Genomic DNA, 22,291 nt, shown 5'->3' on the forward strand with positions numbered 1-22,291 from the left:
CCTCTACCGCTTGTTCCGGCCTAACAGTGGACTGTTTTGGCTGATCATGGGAGGTCTGAAGTAAGTCCGCAGTATGGGAGGCCTGCTGATCGTCTTTCACATCACAATTGTGAGGGGCCAAAGGAGACGAATGCCTGGGCTCCAAATATTCACCACTCCTATGCAGTTTCTCGTTCAAAACGTTACACCCGTTGTATATAACTTTCCGGGTTGAGCTACAGGCTTCTTGAAGCCTTTCTGTGAAGGCCGCCTGGTGAGCTTCCAGGAGTGCGCTGATTTCCTGTAGAACTGTCTCCATCGCCGCCATTGCTGAGACTAGCTCCGTTTTCAGGCTCCTAGTTAAAAATGCTGAAGTGGTGTTTAGGGAAAGGAAAGAGTGAGGGCAACAGTATTATGCTGCTAGTAACCCAGAATCAAGAGGATCCCGGGGGGGGTCATAAGTGCGGCAACCTTGACAACATAGATTAACTGAGTCACAATGTAGGCCTGCTTGCCATGCTGTCAGCTTCCATGCAGTCTAGCTGAAGAGCATAGGAAGATCCGTTTATACAATATTGTCTCACCAACACCTCTTGGCAAACTTCAGGGCCCCTTAGGTAAAGTGCCAGACACAAAAGTTATATGTTTTAAGGAGAATGTTATAGTTAAATCCAAGTAGGAGTCAGGAGCTCTTCATATACACGTCCTTCCGCAACAGCTGTAGGCTCCGCCTCCCCCCCCCCCCCCTTTTTTTTTTTTTTTTTTTTTTTAAATGGTACCGGTGTGTACTATTTACTCTCTGGCAGAAAAGGGATGAAGATTTCTGCAAGGAGGATGATGATCTTAGCATTTTGTAACTAAGATCCACTGCTGTTCTCACAAGGGCTGAAGAGTACAGGAAAACTTCAGTTGGGGGAACAGTTTGCAGGCTAAACTGCATTAAGGTATGTTCTTGGATAGGAATTTCAGCTTGCATGAAGGGCTAATTAGTTACTGGTGACACTGTTTGGTAAAAACATTTTTGTTTATTCAGTGAATGATGCAATTATAACGTTTTTTTGAAGGGACTAAAGGGGTCATTGTGGCTTGTTTTTGAGTTTTCTAACCCACATGGTTAATTTAGAGGCACTCTAGTGTTTGTCTGTTAGGCCTCAAAACATTGAGTGAGGTGGGAGGGGCCTATTTTCGTGCCTCAGTTGTGCAGTTTCTTTTCCTCTGAGACCTCTAACTGCTTCTCCAGAGGTTCCTGTCGTGTTTGAGGGCTGTAAAAGAAGTTTTTTTCCCCACAAATTGTTCTGAAGGGCAGGTAGGAGCCACAGCAGAACTGTGGCAAAGTGCTGAAAGTCTTTTTTACTGGTTTTGATGTTTTTTCAATCCGGTTTTGCCATTAAGGGGTTAATTGTTTATTTGCATAGCTGTGCAAAGTTACTAAGGCTATATGATACTACTGTAAAAATTTTGTTATGTTTACTGCTTTTTTACACTGTTTTGCAGAATTTGTGCATCTTTTTTTCTCTTAAAGCCACAGTACCGTTTTATTTCTAAGTGTTATTTACTTTGATTACAGTGTTTTCCAAGATTGCTTGTTACATTACTAGCCTGTTTAACATGTCTGACACCAAGGAAAATCCTTGTTCAATATGTTTGGAAGCCATTGTGGTACCCCCTCTTAGAATGTTTCCCAATTGTACTGATATGTCCATAAACTATAAAGAACATATATTAGCACTTAAAAATAGAGTAATAGATGATTCTCAGTCAGAAGTAAATGAGGGTTTAGCATCTAGCTCTCCCCAAGTGTCACAACCAGTAACGCCCGCACAAGTGACGCCAAGTACCTCTAGTGCGTCGAATTCATTTATTTTACAAGACATGGCCACAGTTATGAATACAACCCTCACAGAGGTTTTATCCTGACTGCCTGGTTTTCAAGGAAAGCGGGACAGCTCTGGGTTCAGGAAAAATGCTGAGCAGTCTGACGCTTTAGTAGCCGTATCTGATATGCCCTCACAATTCTCTGAGGTAGGGGTGAGGGATTTGTTATCTGAGGGAGAAATTTCTGATTCAGGAAAGACGCTTCCTCAGACAGATTCTGATATGACGGCCTTTAAATTTAAGCTTGAACACCTCCGCTTATTGCTCAGGGAGGTATTAGCGGCTCTAGATGATTGTGACCCTATAGTGGTCCCTGAGAAATTGTGTAAGATGGATAAATACTTAGAGGTTCCTGTTTACACTGATGGGTTTTTTTTTCCAGTCCCTAAGAGGATTGTGAATATTATTGCTAAGGAGTGGGATAGACCAGGTATTCCGTTCATTCCCCCTCCTGTTTTTAAGAAAATGTTTCCCATATCTGACACCATGCGGGACTCGTGGCAGACAGTTCCTAAGGTGGAGGGAGCTATTTCTAGTCTGTCTAAGCGTACAACTATACCTATTGAAGTCAGTTGTGCTTTCAAAGATCCTCCGGATAAAAAATTAGAGGGTCTCCTGAAGAAAATTTTTGTTCATCAAGGTTTTCTTCTTCAACCTATTGCGTGCATTGTTCCTGCAACTACTGCAGCTGCTTTCTGGTTTGAGGCTCTAGAAGAGGCTCTTCAGATGGAGACTCCATTAGAAGAAATTTTGGACAGAATTAAGGCCCTTAAATTGGCTAATTCTTTTATTACAGATGCCGCTTTTCAACTGGCTAAATTAGCGGCAAAGAATTCAGGTTTTGCAATTTTAGCACGCAGGGCGTTATGGCTTAAATCCTGGTCTGCTGATGTGTCATCTAAAACTAAACTTTTGAACATCCCTTTCAAAGGAAAGACCCTATTCAGGCCTGAACTGAAAGAGATTATTTCAGACATCACTGGAGGGAAAGGTCATGCCCTCCCTCAGGATAGATCAAATAAGATGAGGACCAAACAAAATAATTTTCGTTCCTTTTGGAATTTCAAGAGTGGTCCCGCTTCAGCTTCCTCTGCTGCAAAGCAAGAGGGGAATTTTGCCCAATCCAAGTCAGTCTGGAGACCTAACCAGGCTTGGAACAAGGGTAAACAGGCCAAGAAGCCTGCAGCTGCCTCTTAGACAGCATGAAGGGGTAGCCCCCGATCCAGGACCGAATCTAGTAGGGGGCAGACTCTCTCTCTTCGCTCAGGCTTGGGCAAGAGATGTTCACGATCCCTGGGTTTTAGAAATTGTGTCCCAGGGATATTTTCTGGAATTCAAAGGCTCTCTTCCAAGGGGGACTTTTCACATTTCTCGATTGTCTGTAAACAGACAAAGAGAGAGGCGTTCTTACGCTGTGTAGAAGACCTACATACCATGGGGGTGATCCGCCCAGTCCCAAAAGAGGAACAGGGGCTAGGTTTTTACTCAAACCTGTTTGTGGTTTCCAAAAAAGAGGGAACTTTCAGATCAATCTTGGATCTCAACATTCTAAACAAGTTCCTCAAAGTTCCATCATTCAAGATGGAGACTATTCAGTCTATTCTACCTCTGATCCAGGAGGGTCAATATATGACCACCGTGGACTTAAAGGATGCGTATCTACACATCCCTATTCACAGAACTTTCACAAGGGTGCTAGGGTCCCTTCTGGCGGTTCTACGACCACAGGGCATAGCAGTGGCGCCTTATCTAGATGACATCTTATTTCAGGCGTCAACTTTCCAGCTATCCAAGTCTCACACGGACATCGTGTTGGCTTTTCTGAGATCTCATGGGTGGACGGTGAACATAAAAAAGAGTTCTCTCTTCCCTCTTATAAGAGTTTCCTTCCTAGGGACTCTGATAGACTCGGTAGAAATGAAAATATTTCTGATGGCGGTCAGAAAATCAAAGCTCTTAACCACTTGCCGAGCTATTCATTCCATTCCTCGGCCATCAGTGGCTCAGTATATGGAGGTAATCGGACTCATGGTAGCGGCAATGGACATAGTTCCTTTTGCCCGCCTACACCTCAGAACACTACATTTATGCATGATCAAACAGTCAAATGGGGATTATGCAGATTTGTCTCCTCAACTGCATCTGGACCAAGAGACCAGAGATTCTCTTCTCTGGTGGTTGTCTCAGGACCACCTGTCTCAGGGAATGTGTTTCCTCAGGCCAGAGTGGCTCATTGTAACAACAGATACCAGCCTGCTAGGCTGGGATGCAGTCTGGAACTCCCTGAAAGCACAGGGCTTATGGTCTCGGGAGGAATCTCTTCTCCCGATAAATATTCTAGAACTGAGAGCGATATTCAATGCGCTTCAGGCGAGGCCTCAGCTTGCTGCGGCCAAATTCATCAGGTCTCAGTCGGACAACATCATGACTGTAGCTTATATCAATCATCAAGCAGGAACAAGGAGTTCTCTAGCGATGATGGAGGTAACCAAAATAATCCGATGGGCAGAGGATCACTCTTGCCATCTCTCAGCAATCCACATCCCAGGAGTAGAGAACTGGGAGGCGGATTTCCTAAGTCGTTAGACTTTTCATCTGGGGGAGTGGGAACTCCATCCGGAGGTATTTGCCCAGCTGATTCAGCTATGGGGCACACCAGAATTGGATCTGATGGCGTCCCGTCAGAATGCCAAACTTTCTCGTTACGGGTCCAGGTCCCGGGATCCCAAGGCGGTACTGATAGATGCTCTAGCAGTGCCTTGGTCCTTCAATCTGGCCTATGTATTTCCTCTCCTTCTACGTCTGGTTGCCAGAATAAAGCAAGAGAGAGCTTCAGTGATTCTGATAGCACCTGCGTGGCCACGCAGGACTTGGTATGCAGACCTAGTGGACATGTCCTTGGTTCTACCATGGACTCTGCCAATGAGGCAGGACCTTCTAATCCAAGGTCTGTTCACGCATCCAAATCTAATTTCTCTGCGTCTGACTGTTTGGAGATTGAACGCCTGATTCTATCAAAGCGTGGTTTCTCTGAGTCGGTCATTGATACCCTGATTCAGGCTAGAAAGCCTGTCACCAGGAAGATCTATCATAAGATTTGGCGCAAATATCTTTATTGGTGTGAATCCAAAGGTTACTCGTGGAGTAAGATTAGGATTCCTAGAATATTGTCTTTTCTCCAAGAAGGTTTGGAGAAGGGATTATCAGCTAGTTCCTTATAAGGACAAATATCTGCTTTGTCTATTCTTCTACACAAACGTCTGGCAGATGTCCCAGACGTTCGAGCATTTAGTCAGGCTTTGGTCAGAATCAAGCCTGTATTTAAACGTGTTGCTCCGCCATGGAGCCTAAATTTAGTTCTTAAAGTTCTTCAAGGGGTTCCGTTTGAACCTATGCATTCCATGGATATTAAGCTTCTATCTTGGAAAGTTTTGTTTTTAGTAGCTATCTCTTCGGCTCGAAGAGTTTCTGAGCTATATGCTTTACAGTGTGATTCCCCTTATCTTATTTTCCATGCAGATAAGGTGGTTTTGCGTACCAAACCTGGGTTTCTTCCTAAGGTTGTTTCTTATAAGAATATCAATCAAGAGATTGTTGTTCCTTCACTGTGTCCTAATCCTTCTTCAAAGAAGGAAGGTCTGTTGCACAATCTGGATGTGGTTCATGCTTTAAAGTTCTACTTACAAGCAACTAAAGATTTCCGTCAAACATCTTCATTGTTTGTTGTTTATTCTGGTAAGCGGAGAGGTCAGAAGGCTACGGCTACCTCTCTTTCCTTTTGGCTGAAAAGCATCATCCGTTTGGCTTATGAGACTGCTGGCCAGCAGTCTCCTGAAAAATTACTGCTCATTCTACTAGAGCTGTGGCTTCCACATGGCTTTTAAAAATGAGGCTTCTGTTAAACAGATTTGTAATGCGGCGACTTGGTCTTCGTTTCATACTTTTTCCAAATTTTACAAATTTGATACTTTTGCTTCTTCGGAGGCTATTTTTGGGAGAAAGGTTCTACAAGCAGTGGTGCCTTCCGTTTAAGGTCCCTGTCTTGTCCCTCCCTTCATCCGTGTCCTAAAGCTTTGGTATTGGTATCCCACAAGTAAGGATGAATCCGTGGACTCGATACATCTTACAAGAGAAAACATAATTTATGCTTACCTGATAAATTTATTTCTCTTGTGATGTATCGAGTCCACGGCCCGCCCTGTTTATTAAGACAGACATATATATTTTTATTTTAAAACTTTCAGTCACCACTGCACCCTATAGTTTCTCCTGTTTCTTCCTACCCTTCGGTCGAATGACTGGGGGGTGGAGCTAAGGGGGGAGCTATATAGGCAGCTCTGCTGTGGGTGCTCTCTCTGCCACTTCCTGTAAGGGAGGAGAATATCCCACAAGTAAGGATGAATCCGTGGACTCGATACATCACAAGAGAAATAAATTTATCAGGTAAGCATAAATTATGTTTTTTTAAATAAATAAACAATTTTTCGATGTGAAGTGCACTTGGTTAAACGCGGTTGGGTTAGCGCACAAGTGATAGGTGTTAGGTTTTTTTTTTCTGATTTGCTCTCTCTATGTCTATGGGGAGAAGCAGTTAAGGCGGTCACAATATCTGAAGCCTAACAGTTAGTGTGCGTTGACTTTCGCTTGCACAAAAATTTAACTTACAACTTGTAATACGCGTCCTAACCCACACAAGTTAAAAGTTTTCTTCTGGCGATGTTTGCGCATGATCGAAAGAATAGCGTGCCACTTGTAATCTGGCCCTAAGAGTTTATTACATTGTCTATTTATTAGGCATTTACTGATTATGTATTCTACTGTGTTTAGCGGCCCTTTAAATGGACATGGAATTCAAAATTTTTACTTTCCTGATTCAGACAGAACATGTCGTTTTAAAATCATATCTAGGTAGGCTTAGGAGCAGCAATGCATTACTGGGAGCTAGCTGCATTACTGGGAGCTAGCTGCTTCTCCAGATGTCTTCAGACAGCTCCCAGTAGTGCATAGCTGCTCCTTCAAAAATGGATACCAAGAGAATGAAGCAAATTGTATAAAATAAGTAAATTGGAAAGCTATTTGAAATCACATGCTCGATTAAATCATGAAAAATGTTGGGTTTCATGTCCCTTTAAGCCTCATATTTTAGTGGAGTGGTTCTGTATCTATCCAGCTGTTTGTCATAACAATGAGAAATACCTCACCGCCATGGCTCTATTTATGGGTTTAGTACCCCTGACAATAAACATATATCACGAGACCCACAGGTCATTTAAATAAAGGGTTTTATGTCTGTCACTAGTCTTATTTTGTTATCTTGTGTTAGAGAAACATTGGAAGAACTGGGTTAAAAAGATATTTTGTGAAATACTCTCTAGGATGAGTTTTGGAACAAATATACTGTGTGTGTGTGTGTGTGTGTATATATATATATATATATATATATATATCAGCACTGCAGAATCTGTTGGTGCTATACAAACAACTGATAATAAATAGTATTAATGTATATATTTATTTATTTAGTTGCTGCAGTGATAAGATTAGACAGGGGTTTGACATTGTCAATATAATTAATTAATTCATTTTCTTTCATGATACAGATAGAGCAGCAATTTTAAGCAACTTTCTAATTTACTCCTATTATCAATTTGTCTTCGTTCTCTTGCTATCTTTATTTGAAAAAGCCATCTACGCTAAGGAGCCAGCAAATTTTTGGTTCAGAAACCCTGGACAGCACTTGTTTATGGATGGGTGCATTTAGCTACCAATCTGCAAGCACAACCCAGGTTGTGAACCAAAAATGGGCCGGCTTCTAAACTTACATTCTTGCCTTTCAAATAAAGATAGCAAGAGAATGAAGAAAATGTATAATAGGAGTAAATTAGAAAGTTGCTTAAAATTGCTGGTCTGTCTGAATCGTGAAAAAAAAAAAAATTTGGGTTCAGTGTCCCTTTAAACCACCTCTCTGTAAAATCAGTTGTGTGTAGTTTTATCTAATAATGATATTGTTAAGCATTTAGACATACTCATTCTCTGCATAAATTGCAAGATAATACATTTTATCTACTGATTTTTAATTAATAATTGAACAATATAGACATAAAATCTAGAGGCATTTAATCCTAGGTAATTTCCGTTCTGCCTCTTTGTTGTCACTTGTATTGTAGACCTTATGGCTGTACTTAGTCTGCAACATACAGGCAGACTGAGGAAAGCTTGTGTGTATACGTAGCTTTAGACACGCATAACGATGCAGAAATAACCATCGCTTTACCTGCACCCCCCACAGATCTGTGTTCATGTACAGAACAAGAAGAAATGTCAGTACATAGGGAACTGCACATTCGCTCATAGCACAGAAGAGAAAGACGTCTGGACATTCATGAAGGAGAACAAAGGTCAGTGCATGTCAGATTGACAAGAATTCCAACATCTCCCCATAGAGTGTCTCAGGAAGTCTACAGCCCTGTTTGTTTTGTGCCTGATATTGCGCTGACGCCATTCACACTCAGTACATACATTCGTTGTTATTATTAGCATCTATTTATAAATAAAAGAAGATGTGAGTATTTATAATCAGTAGAACATGGGTTTTGCCCCATAGTAAAAGTTGTCCATAGTCTTTTTTTTTTTTTTTTTTTTTGTTAAATCGTGACCATAAATCAATAGTGCTCATAAGGTAGATCAGAATCTGCCAGTACCTCACAAGAGTTCTATGTGATTTCCCCATAACCTTTCAGCCAATAGTGACATTCTGGGCAAATAAAAGGGGGTTTAAGCGCAAAAATATTAGTCTGTGTATTAAACGAAGCTCACTTTTTTATAAGCAAGCTCAGATTTTCTTATGCTAGCAAATGCTTAAGTAGATGACGCTGAAGAATATCACAAAAAGTAGCCCCTGTCCCTTTAGAGTATGGGCACCCATGACATGAAATATTCCCTCCTGTACGATATTGTAGGGCACAACCGCAAGACTGCATACTACATAAAAGGATTTTGTCTGAAATTAAAATGCTACACAATTTGTGTTCAGTGTTGCAGTGTCTGTTTGACTGTGTCTGTAACAAGGGCAGAAGCCGCTCAACCTCATATTCTCTTTTTCCGCCAGTACTTGACCTGCAGCAGGTCTTTGAGTTGTCTCAGAAGAACAATGTCCAGGAGACTGCTGGGAAAGGCGCAGCGGCTCCACAGAAAGAGACAGACAAGCAGATCCTGATGCCAACAGACTACGCAGACCTCCTGGTAATTATATGAGCCACTACGCGCAAACAAGACAAAAACACAGAAAAAGAACTCGTAAAAATATTACTAATACATTGTAAACACAACTAGGGCTGCAACTAACGATTATTTTCATAATCGCTTCAACGGCCGATTATTTTTTTAGATTAATCGACTAAAAAAATAAAAAATAATTTTTCCTATATTTAAAATAAAATCCACATACTGAGTGTTACACATATAAACCTTCTGACTAAAACTTTACATTAACACAACTGTTTATGAAAATTTTTCTGCTGCTTAAAAATGAGACAATTAAGCAAAACAAAACTCAACCTGTTTCAAAAAAGGTAGAACTAGAAAGAGGTAGATTATCACTGTTAATAACATTCTGTTATTCACTCTTTCAGAAACTTTGCATTGAAATACAACAATGTCACCATATCCACATGCTCCTAGCTGAGGCTGGCTCTCTTTTTGCAGCTATTTTTTTTTTTTCTAGAGGTACTCAGATGGTGTTGAGGTGCTTGAATATCTATATGCAATGATAATTAACCAGCTTAAAGGTTAGGGAATAAATATATAGTCCTCTCTTAAAATAAGAGATATATACTTATAGGGGTTGAATTTGGTACATATTACAATTAATTAAAAATATATATATAGAAAAAGAAAAGTAAAAGCGCTAAGGACTATATATCAATAACAGAACAAAGCCTTACACAGTTATCTATACAGTACATATAATCAGCAATAGCAAGCAATACGCTAATAATTGTACAAACAGGTAATAGTGAGATCAATTCAAATAATAACTCCAATCAATATAGGGCTAGGTATAAATAACAAGCTCAGCACTATATACAAAGCATAGTCCCAAATCACCTGATTTAATATAAACAATACAAATGATGACTCCTGTTATTTCTGGGCTGCACTTAACAGGAGTAGCTGTAAACTTAGTGTCCTGAAAAAGTGAAAAGTAAACGTCTGTAGACGTCCGTTAGGCTAAGGAGATAACCATAAAACACAACACCATGTGCAGGAGCTCATTGGAGTGAAGCAGCTGCTGCCATGTGCAGAACAACTAATTGCAAACCAACTAATCGATCATGAGATTAGTTGACAACTATTTCTTTCATGTAATTAGCAAGAGTCCATGAGCTAGTGACATATGAGATATACATTCCTACCAGGAGGGGCAAAGTTTCCCAAACCTCAAAATGCCTATAAATACACCCCTCACCACACCCACAAATCAGTTTTACAAACTTTGCCTCCTATGGAGGTGGTGAAGTAAGTTTGTGCTAGATTCTACGTTGATATGCGCTCCGCAGCAGGCTGGAGCCCGGTTTTGCTCTCAGCGTGCAGTGAATGTCAGAGGGATGTGAGGAGAGTATTGCCTATTTGAATTCAATGATCTCCTTCTACGGGGTCTATTTCATAGGTTCTCTGTTATCGGTCGTAGAGATTCATCTCTTACCTCCCTTTTCAGATCGACGATATACTCTTATATATACCATTACCTCTACTGATTCTCGTTTCAGTACTGGTTTGGCTTTCTACTACTTGTAGATGAGTGTCCTGGGGTAAGTAAGTCTTATTTTCTGTGACACTCTAAGCTATGGTTGGGCACTTTTATATAAAGTTCTAAATATATGTATTCAAACATTTATTTGCCTTGATTCAGGATGTTCAACGTTCCTTATTTCAGACAGTCGGTTTCATATTTGGGATAATGCATATGAATTAATAATTTTTTTCTTACCTTAAAATTTGACTTTTTCCCTGTGGGCTATTAGGCTCGCGGGGGCTGAAAATGCTTCATTTTATTGCGTCATTCTTGGCGCAGACTTTTTTGGCGCAAATTTTTTTTCCTGTTTCCGGCGTCATACGTGTCGCCGGAAGTTGCGTCATTTTTTTGACGTTTTTTTGCGCCAAAAGTGTCGGCGTTCCGGATGTGGCGTCATTTTTGGCGCCAAAAGCATTTAGGCGCCAAATAATGTGGGTGTCTTTTTTGGCGCTAAAAAATATGGGCGTCACTATTGTCTCCACATTATTTAAGTCTCATTAATTATTGCTTCTGGTTGCTAGAAGCTTGTTCACTAGCATTTTTTGATCAATTTTGCTTTATATGTTGTTTTTTCTATTACATATTGCAAGATGTCTGCGAGTAACCCTGAGTCAGAAGCCACTTCTGGAAAAATGCTTAACTGAGTTTCAGTTCTACCAAAGCTAAGTTCATTTATTTTAAAATGTTATAAATGTTTATCTTTAGCTATGGTTTGTAATAAGTTATTATGATATACTTTTACATGCAGATTCCATTAGTATTTATGTTTTATACATTTCCATTCTTAAGTACAAGAAATGTTTAGAAGATTTATAAGAAATAATTTTTCTGATTAAGGCTTTGTCTGACTTCGTGCCTTCTAATACAATTTTTAGGTCTTTTTTCACTTCTTTTTTAATTATTGAAGTTTCAAATTACCAACAACATACTGATTTATCCTTCTCTGATGATGTTTTTTTCTCTTTCAGAAATTCTCTTCATCAGATATTGACACTAACAAATCTACTTTTTTATAATTTTTTTATTTAAGTACATTTGTTCTTTGTTGAAGAGGTGTTGATTATTTTGGATATTAAGGTAACTAGTTCTTTAAGACTAGCTGACACTATTTCTGCCTTTTTTTCTTCTGTGATTTCAGAGGTTTTCTTTCCAATTCCCCATACTAGGGAATGGAATAGGCTGAGAATTCTCTTTTATTCCTTCTTCAAGGTTTTAAACTATATTCTTTGCCAGCAGTTAAATTCAATTTGGAGGGTTCTCCAATTTATTGGGGCTATCTCTACTCCTACTAATTATGCTATTGTTTCTATAGCAAAATAATATTTATTTTCCTTTATATAGTTGTATCTTATTTATGGAAAATTATTTAGTTTCAGGTACTTTTCTTGGTCCTGTGATATTGCAATTGCTTCTTTTTTTCTGTTACTTTAAGATCAAGTATCAGATTATGATTTATTTTAGCATTGTTAAAGGGACAACATTTACTAGACTAGGTGCTGTTGCATTTTGTCTTGTTGTTTTGCATTTTGCAAGTCCTCTGTTTTGACTGGTCCTTTAAACTGGACTATCATGCTAATGATTTCATTTGTGTCTTCATTTTATTGAATATATTCGCAAATGAGGGTTAATCTATGTCTTTAGCTATTTTAGCTAGAAGAATTTTGTGTTTTTTAAAAAAAAAAAAAAAAAAAACGAAAATCCATATTTCTCTTGTTAAGTGTGTTCAGTCCACGGGTCATCCATTACTTATGGGATATATTCTCCTTCCCAACAGGAAGTTGCAAGAGGATCACCCAAGCAGAGCTGCTATATAGCTCCTCCCCTCACATGTCATATCCAGTCATTCTCTTGCAACCCTCAACAAAGAAGGAGGTCGCGAGAGGAGCTGGAGTTTTTACTTAACTATTAACTATTCTTCAATCAAAAGTTTGTTATTTTAAATGGCACCGGAGTGTGCTGTTTTTCTATCTCAGGCAGGATTTGGAAGAAGAAACTGCCTGCGTTTTTTATCTATGATCTTAGCAGGCGTAACTAAGATCCACTGGCTGTTCTCGACATTCTGAGGAGTGGGGTAACTTCAGACTGGAAATAGCATGCAGGGTCCTCCGCAAATGAGGTATGTGCGGTACTTTATTTTCTGGGAATGGAATTGACTAAGAAAATACTGCTGTTACCGTATGATGTAAGTACAGCCTTAAATGCAGTAGTAGCAACTGGTATCAGGCTGATAAATGTATGCGCAGTCGAGTTATATTCTAGGGACTAGAATTTGACTGAGAAAATACTGTTAACACTGAAATAATACTTAAGCCTTCTCTGCAGTGGTAGCGACTGGTAGCAGGCTTAGTGATAGCTTTGCATGACATTGAAAAATGTTGTTTTTTAATAAAACGTTTACTGGCATGTTATTCGTTTTTTGTGAGGTACTTTGGTGATAAATAGCTTTGGGCATGATTTTTTCCACATGGCTAACATATTTTTCTGCATGGAAACCGTTATATCAGGGCTCCCACTGTTGTGATTGGAGTGGGAGGGCCCTTGTTTTAGCGCCTTGTTGCGCAGTTAAAATTATTGCACAGTCTTTCTGCTTCTTCCTCCTTGATCCAGGACGTCTCTAGAGAGCTCAGGGTTCTGCAAATTTCATTTGTGAGGGAGGTAATCAGTCACAGCAGATCTGTGACAGTGTGCTGACTGTGATTAAAAGCGTTAAATCTTGCTTGATATCTGTTTTGGGTATCGAGGGGTTAATCATCCTTTTGCTAATGGGTGCAATCCTCTGCTAATAGTACACTTCTTGTTAAGAATTGTTTAATTATATCTGTATTTTTGAAGCGCTGCAGCGTTTTTTATATTGCTTGTAAAACTTATTGAAAGTGATTTCCAAGCTTGTTAGTTTTATTGCTAAGTCTGTTTTAAACATGTCTGATTCAGAGGAAACTGTTTGTTCATCATGTTCAAAAGCCAATGTGGAGCCCAATAGAACGATGTGTACCAATTGTATTGATATTGCTTTGAATAAAAGTCAATCTGTACCGATAAAGAAGCTATCACCAGACAACGAGGGGGAAGTTATGCCGCCTAACTCTCCTCACGTGTCAGTACCTGCGCCTCCCGCTCGGGAGATGCGTAGGATTGAGACACCTAGTACATCTAGGCCCTTACAAATCACTTTACATGATATGGCTAATGTTATGAATGAAGTATTATATAATATGCCCGAATTAAGGGGCAAACGCGATAGCTCTGGGTTAAGGACAGAGCGCGCTGATGACACGAGAGCCATGTCTGATACTTTGTCACAACTTGCAGAACATGAGGACGGTGAGCTTCATTCTGTCGGTGACGGTTCTGATTCGGGGAGACCGGATTCAGAAATTTCAAATTTTAAATTTAAGCTTGAGAACCTCCGTGTGTTACTAGGGGAGGTATTAGCGGCTCTGAATGATTGCGACACGGTGGCAATTCCAGAGAAATTGTGTAGGTTGGATAGATTCTATGCGGTACCGGTGTGTACTGACATTTTTCCTATACCAAAAAGACTTACAGAAATTATCAGTAAGGAGTGGGATAGACCCGGTGTGCCTTTTTCCCCTCCCCCGATATTTAGAAAAATGTTCCCTATAGACGCCACCACACGAGACTTATGGCAGACGGTCCCTAAGGTGGAGGGAGCAGTTTCTACGTTAGCCAAGCGTACCACTATCCCGGTGGAGGATAGCTGTGCTTTCTCAGATCCAATGGATAAAAAATTAGAGGGTTATCTTAAGAAAATGTTTGTTCAACAGGGTTTTATATTGCAGCCTCTTGCATGCATTGCGCCTGTCACGGCTGCAGCTGCATTCTGGTTTGAGTCTCTGGAAGAGGCGATTCGCACAGAGCCGTTGGATGAGGCCTTGAGCAAAGTTAGAACCCTTAAGCAAGCTAATGCGTTTGTTTCAGATGCCGTAGTACATCTAACCAAACTTACAGCTAAAAATTCCGGATTCGCCATACAGGCGCGCAGAGCGCTCTGGCTTAAATCCTGGTCAGCGGATGTAACTTCCAAGTCTAAACTACTTAACATTCCTTTCAAAGGGCAGACCTTATTCGGGCCCGGCTTGAAGGAAATTATTGCTGACATTACGGGAGGTAAGGGCCACGCCCTTCCTCAGGACAGGGCCAAACCAAAGGCCAAACAGTCTAATTTTCGTGCCTTTCGTAACTTCAAGGCAGGAGCAGCATCGACTTCCTCCGCTCCAAAACAGGAAGGAACTACTGCTCGTTACAGACAAGGTTGGAAAGGCAACCAGTCATGGAACAAGGGCAAGCAGGCCAGAAAGCCTACTCCCGCCCCTAAGACAGCATGAAGTCAGGGCCCCCTATCCAGAGACGGATTTAGTGGGGGGCAGACTTTCTCTCTTTGCCCAGGCTTGGGCAAGAGATGTGCAGGATCCCTGGACGTTAAAGATTATATCTCAGGGATACCTTCTGGATTTCAAATCCTCTCCTCCACAAGGGAGGTTCCATCTTTCGAGGTTATCGACAAACCTAGTAAAGAGAGAGGCATTTCTACAATGTGTACAAGACCTCTTAATCATGGGGGTGATCCACTCAATTCCGCGATCGGAACAGGGACAAGGATTTTACTCAAATCTATTTGTGGTTCCCAAAAAAGAGGGAACCTTCAGACCAATCTTGGATTTAAAGATCTTAAACAAATTCCTAAGGGTACCATCGTTCAAGATGGAAACCATTCGAACCATCCTACCCATGATCCAAGAGGGTCAATATATGACCACAGTGGACTTAAAGGATGCTTACCTTCATATACCGATTCACAAAGATCATTATCGGTACCTGAGGTTTGCCTTTCTAGACAGGCATTACCAGTTTGTGGCTCTTCCCTTCGGGTTAGCCACGGCCCCGAGAATTTTTACGAAGGTTCTTGGCTCACTTCTGGCGGTACTAAGACCACGAGGCATAGCGGTGGCTCCGTACCTAGACGACATTCTGATACAAGCGTCAAGTTTTCAGAATGCAAAGTCTCATACAGAGATAGTTCTAGCATTTCTGAGGTCGCATGGGTGGAAAGTGAACGTGGAAAAGAGTTCTCTGTTACCACTCACAAGGGTCCCTTTTCTAGGGACTCTTATAGATTCTGTAGAGATGAAGATTTACCTGACGGAGTCCAGGTTATCAAAGATTCTCAATGCTTGCCGTGTCCTTCATTCCATTCCAAGCCCATCGGTAGCTCAGTGCATGGAGGTAATCGGCTTAATGGTAGCGACAATGGACATAGTGCCATTTGCGCGCCTGCATCTCAGACCGCTGCAACTATGCATGCTCAGTCAATGGAACAGGGATTACTCAGATCTGTCCCCTTTGCTAAATCTGGACCAGGAGACCAGAGATTCGCTTCTCTGATGGTTGTCGCCGGTTCATCTGTCCAAAGGAATGACCTTTTGCAGGCCGGATTGGACGATTGTAACAACGGATGCCAGCCTTCTAGGCTGGGGAGCAGTCTGGAATTCCCTGAAGGCTCAGGGATCGTGGACTCAGGAGGAGAAACTCCTCCCAATAAACATTCTAGAATTAAGAGCAATATTCAATGCTCTTCTGGCTTGGCCTCAGTTAGCAAAGCTGAGGTTCATCAGATTTCAGTCGGACAATATCACGACTGTGGCTTACATCAATCATCAAGGGGGAACCAGGAGTTCCCTAGCGATGTTGGAAGTCTCGAAGATAATTCGCTGGGCAGAGTCTCACTCTTGCCACCTGTCAGCGATTCACATTCCAGGCGTAGAGAACTGGGAGGCGGATTTCCTAAGTCGCCAGACTTTTCATCCGGGAGAGTGGGAACTTGACCCGGAGGTATTTGCTCAACTGATTCGTCGTTGGGGCAAACCGGATCTGGATCTCATGGCATCTCGCCAGAACGCGAAGCTTCCTTGTTACGGATCCAGGTCCAGGGACCCGGGAGCGGTGCTGGTAGATGCATTAGCAGCCCCTTGGGTTTTCAACATAGCTTATGTGTTTCCACCATTTCCGTTGCTACCTCGGCTGATTGCCAGGATCAAACAGGAGAGGGCATCGGTAATTCTGATAGCGCCTGCGTGGCCACGCAGGACCTGGTATGCAGACCTAGTGGACATGTCGTCCTGTCCACCATGGTCTCTTCCTCTGAGGCAGGACCTTCTAATTCAGGGTCCTTTCAACCATCCAAACCTAATTTCTCTGAGGCTGACTGCCTGGAAATTGAACGCTTGATTCTATCAAAGCGTGGGTTTTCGGATTCGGTTATTGATACCTTAATACAGGCTCGGAAACCTGTGACAAGAAAAATTTACCATAAAATATGGCGTAAATATTTATATTGGTGCGAATCCAAGAGTTACTCATGGAGTAAGGTTAGGATTCCTAGGATATTAGCTTTTCTACAAGAGGGTTTAGAAAAGGGTTTATCCGCTAGTTCGCTGAAGGGACAGATTTCAGCTCTGTCTATTCTTTTACACAAACGTCTGGCGGAGCATCCAGACGTCCAGGCCTTTTGTCAGGCCTTGGCTAGAATTAAGCCTGTGTTTAAAGCTGTTGCTCCTCCGTGGAGCTTAAACTTGGTTCTTAAAGTTCTTTAGGGTGTTCCATTTGAACCCCTTCATTCCATTGATATTAAGCTTTTATCTTGGAAAGTTTTGTTTTTGATGGCTATTTCCTCGGCTCGAAGAGTCTCTGAGTTATCTGCCTTACATTGTGATTCTCCTTATCTGATCTTTCATTCAGATAAGGTAGTTCTGCGTACTAAACCTGGGTTTTTACCTAAGGTTGTTTCTAACAGGAATATCAATCAAGAGATTGTTGTTCCATCATTATGTCCTTATCCTTCTTCAAAGTAGGAACGTCTTTTGCATAATCTAGACATGGTCCGTGCTCTGAAGTTCTACTTACAGGCAACTATGGATTTTAGACAAACTTCTTCTCTGTTTGTCGTTTACTCTGGACAGAGGAGAGGTCAAAAGGCTTCGGCTACCTCTCTCTCTTTTTGGCTTCGTAGCATAATACGTTTAGCCTATGAGACTGCTGGACAGCAGCCTCCTGAAAGAATTACAGCTCAATCCACTAGAGCTGTGGCTTCCACCTGGGCCTTTAAGACTGAGGCCTCTGTTGAACAGATTTGCAAGGCTGCAACTTGGTCTTCACTTCATACTTTTTCCAAATTTTACAAATTTGACACTTTCGCTTCTTCGGAGGCTGGTTTTGGGAGAAAGGTTCTACAGGCAGTGGTTCCTTCTGTTTAATGTTCCTGCCTTGTCCCTCCCATCATCCGTGTACGTAGCTTTGGTATTGGTATCCCATAAGTAATGGATGACCCGTGGACTGAACACACTTAACAAGAGAAAACATAATTTATGCTTACCTGATAAATTTATTTCTCTTGTAGTGTGTTCAGTCCACGGCCCGCCCTGTCTTTTTTTAAGGCAGGTTCTAAATTTTAAAATTATAACTCCAGTAACCACTGCACCTTATAGTTTCTCCTTTCTCGTCTTGTTTCGGTCGAATGACTGGATATGACATGTGAGGGGAGGAGCTATATAGCAGCTCTGCTTGGGTGATCCTCTTGCAACTTCCTGTTGGGAAGGAGAATATATCCCATAAGTAATGGATGACCCGTGGACTGAACACACTACAAGAGAAATAAATTTATCAGGTAAGCATAAATTATGTTTTCTTTTGTTCTAAGATAAATCAATTATTTGTTTTATAATTGGATTCAATTCTTAACTGTTACTCTGGGCTTCAAGATTGAGTTCTAAGACTAAACTTTAAGCTTATACTAGTTTGGTTGTTCTTATTAAGGAACGAATTCCTGAGTTCTTTCCCAAGTAACATGTTTATAATAGGGGTTCGAAATCAGCTCCCTAATATTGCGATGTACGTGCCGTATTCCAGCTTGGCTGGTAAAGGGCAGGTTAAGACTTCTTTGAAATTTATTTGGTTCTATTCTGTCCAAATTTCTTTGATTTTATTCCAGTAAGGCTAACACTTTCTTTAAGTGTGTTTCTGTCCTATATATTTTGGATACTGTTGTAGCATGGCTGGGTACCCATGGGGTTCAAGCGCTGCTCAGACCTGGAATCTTCTGGGGTATTTCTTCCAGCTCCTTTTTTAGGAACTGGGTTTTGGAGTTTTATTCAAACTATTCTGCCTTTTTATGGTCACTGATAGCATTATTTGTTTTCATTAGATACAATAAATGCATATTTTTCATTTTTCTGTTTTCATTCAGATTATTTCCCGAGGATGCGGAATCTCATATGATTCACTTGCTCGTCAGGACATAGAGGATCTTTTTTTCAAAAGTTCTTGATTCCTCACGTAAGGGTCACCTTTTTTAGGTTTCCAGATGGTTTATGTCACTGTCTTTGTCTCTATCGGACAAGGGACAATTTGTATTGGGTTCCGTCTGTCGGTACCTTTAGTCTCTATTTTTTCCTTCAGTTGCTATATATGCATAGAAGTTTTAACAGCATTGGATTCAATTCCCTTTGCTCATTTTCAATGGAAAGATCCTTTCCAGCCTTTTATGAGTGTTGTTTCTTCAAGAACATGGTTGGAGGATCAATTAACCAATCAGTTTGTTGATTCCTCAGACAAGAGTAACCTTTTTTTTTTTTTTAGGTTTCCAGTAAGATTCAGTGTCCATGATCTCTGTTGGACAAGAGACGTCTGAATTTGGTTTCAGCTTATCGAAACCTTCAGTCTCAATCATTCCCTTCGGTAGCCTTATGCATGGAAATTCTAGGTTCTTATGACTGCTGCATTGGACGTGTTCCCCTTTGCTCATTTTTACATGCGACCTCTTCAGCTCTGTATGCTGAACCAGTGGTGCAAGGATTATACAAAGATATCTCATTTAATATCTTTAAAACCGATTGTTCGACACCCTCTGACGTGGTACAGACCACCATCATTTAGTTCAGGGGGCTTCTTTTGTTCTTCCAACCTGGACTGTGATCTCAACAGATGCAAGTCTGACAGGTTGGGGAGCTGTATGGGGGTTTCTGACAGCACAAGGGGTTTGGGAATCTCGGGAGGTGAGATTTCCAATCAACATTTTGGAACTCCGTGCAATTTTCAGAGCTCTTCAGTCATGGCCTCTTCTAAAGAGAGTCGTTCATTTGTTTACAGACGGACAATGTCACAAGTGTGGCATATGTCAATCATCAAGAGGGACTCACAGTCCTCTGGCTATAAAGGAAGTATCTCGAATACTTGTATGGGCGAAATCCAGCCCCTGTCTAATTTCTGCGGTTCATATCCCAGGTATAGACAATTGGGAAGCGGATTATCTCAGTCGCCAAATGCTACATCCGGGCGAATGGTCTCTTCACCCAGAGGTATTTCTTCAGATTGTTCAAATATGGGGACTTCCAGAAATAGATCTGATGGCTTCTCATCTAAACAAGAAGCTTCCCAGGTATCTGTCCAGATCCAGGGATCCTCAGGCGGAAGCAGTGAATGCATTGTCACTTCCTTGGAAATATCATCCTGCTATATCTTTCCGCCTCTAGTTCTTCTTTCAAGAGTGATTTCCAAAATTCTAAAGGAGCGTTCGTTTATTCTGCTGGTGGCTCCAGCATGGCCTCACAGGTTTTGGTATGCGGATCTTGTCCGGATGGCTCCTTGCCATCTGTGGACTCTTCCGTTAAGACCAGACCTTCTATCAAGGTCCTTTTTTTCCATCAGGATCTCAAATCCTTAAATTGAAAGTATGGAGATTGAACGCTTGATTCTCAGTCATAGAGGTTTTCTCTGACTCCGTAATTAATACTATGTTGCAGGCTCGTAAATCTGTATCTAGGATGATATATTATCGAGTCTGGAAGACTTGCATTTTTTGGTGTTTTTCTCATCATTTTTCTTGGCATTCTTTTTGAATTCCTAGAATTTTACAGTTTCTTCAGGATAGTTTGGATAAGTTTTGTCTGCAAGTTCCTTAAAAGGACAAATCTTTGCTCTTTCTGTTCTTTTTTCACAGAAAGATTGCTAGTTTTCCTGATTTTTATTGTTTTGTACAAGCTTTGGTTCGTATAAAACTTGTTATTAAGTCAATTTCTCCTCCTTGGAGTTTGAATTTGGTTCTGGGGGCTCTTCAAGCTCCTCCGTTTGAACCTATGCATTCTCTGGACATTAAATTACTTTCTTGGAAAGTTTTGTTCTTTTGGCCATCTCTTCTGCTAGAAGAGTTTCTGAATTATCTGCTCTTTCTTGTGAGTCTCCTTTTCTGATTTTTCATCAGGATAAGGCGGTGTTGCGAACTTCTTTTAAATTTTTACCTAAGGTTGTGAATTCTAACAACATTAGTAGAGATATTGTAGTTCCTTCATTTTGTCCTAATCCTAAGAATTCTAAGGAGAGATCACTGCATTCTTTGGATGTAGTTAGAGCTTTGAAATATTATGTTGAAGCTACTAAGATTTTCCGAAAGACTTCTAGTCTTTTTGTTATCTTTTCCAGTTCTAGGAAAGGTCAGAAGGCCTCTGCCTTTTCTTTGGCATCTTGGTTGAAATCTTTAATTCATCATGCTTATGTCGAGTCGGGTACACTCTGCCTCAAAGGATTACAGCTCAATCTACTAGGTCAGTTTCTACTTCCTGGGCGTTTAGGAATGAAGCTTCGGTTGATCAGATTTGCAAAGCAGCAACTTGATCTTCTTTGCATATTTTTACTAAATTCTACCATTTTGATGTGTTTTCTTCTTCTGAAGCAGTTTTTGGTAGAAAAATACTTCAGGCAGCTGTTTCAGTTTGATTCTTCTGCTTATAATTTCAGTTTTTTTTCATTATAAGATTTAAACTTTGTTTTGGGTGTGGATTATTTTCAGTGGAATTGGCTGTCTTTATTTTATCCCTCCCTCTCTAGTGACTCTTGCGTGGAAGATCCACATCTTGGGTAGTCATTATCCCATACGTCACTAGCTCATGGACTCTTGCTAATTACATGAAAGAAAACATAATTTATGTAAGAACTTACCTGATAAATTCATTTCTTTCATATTAGCAAGAGTCCATGAGGCCCACCCTTTTTATGGTGGTTATGATTTTTTTGTATAAAGCACAATTATTCCAATTCCTTATTTTTTATTCTTTCGCACTTTTTTCTTATCACCCCACTTCTTGGCTATTCGTTAAACTGATTTGTGGGTGTGGTGAGGGGTGTATTTATAGGCATTTGAGGTTTGGGAATCTTTGCCCCCTCCTGGTAGGAATGTATATCCCATACGTCACTAGCTCATGGACTCTTGCTAATATGAAAGAAATGAATTTATCAGGTAAGTTCTTACATAAATTATGTTTTTCATATATATATATAATATTGATTAGTTGTTGCAGCTCTAAACACAACTTAGCATAATAAGGTCATTCATTTTTGTCTGCTTTTTCTGTAATTTACTTCTGAAAATTGTGTTTTTTTCCTTTGTCTCCAGAGAAGCTAAACCCCTGCAAAATGTTACGCAGTGACTGCTTGATCAGTGCAGGAGATCTTTTTATATGTCTCCCTATTTGACCAAAGCAAAGAAGATAAGCTGAACATACTTGAACCGATCAAGCAGTGTGTCCCTAAACAACAGTTTATAAGCTTATAAAACAATTATTTTGTATGCAGACA

General features: G+C 40.7%; 1 protein-coding gene across 1 annotated transcript in view; it reads left to right on the forward strand.

The window, feature by feature from the left end:
• Positions 1-22,291, forward strand: part of ZC3H7B (zinc finger CCCH-type containing 7B) — a 224,609-nt gene that overhangs the window by 197,995 nt on the left and 4,323 nt on the right. The window contains exons 20-21 of the mRNA XM_053721231.1: positions 8,144-8,252; positions 8,963-9,096. Of these exons, the coding sequence (XP_053577206.1) occupies positions 8,144-8,252; positions 8,963-9,096 (243 nt within the window). The remainder of the gene's footprint in view (positions 1-8,143; positions 8,253-8,962; positions 9,097-22,291) is intronic.

Source organism: Bombina bombina, chromosome 7 (genome assembly GCF_027579735.1).
Source record: "Bombina bombina isolate aBomBom1 chromosome 7, aBomBom1.pri, whole genome shotgun sequence".
NCBI classification, from domain to species: Eukaryota; Metazoa; Chordata; class Amphibia; order Anura; family Bombinatoridae; genus Bombina; species Bombina bombina.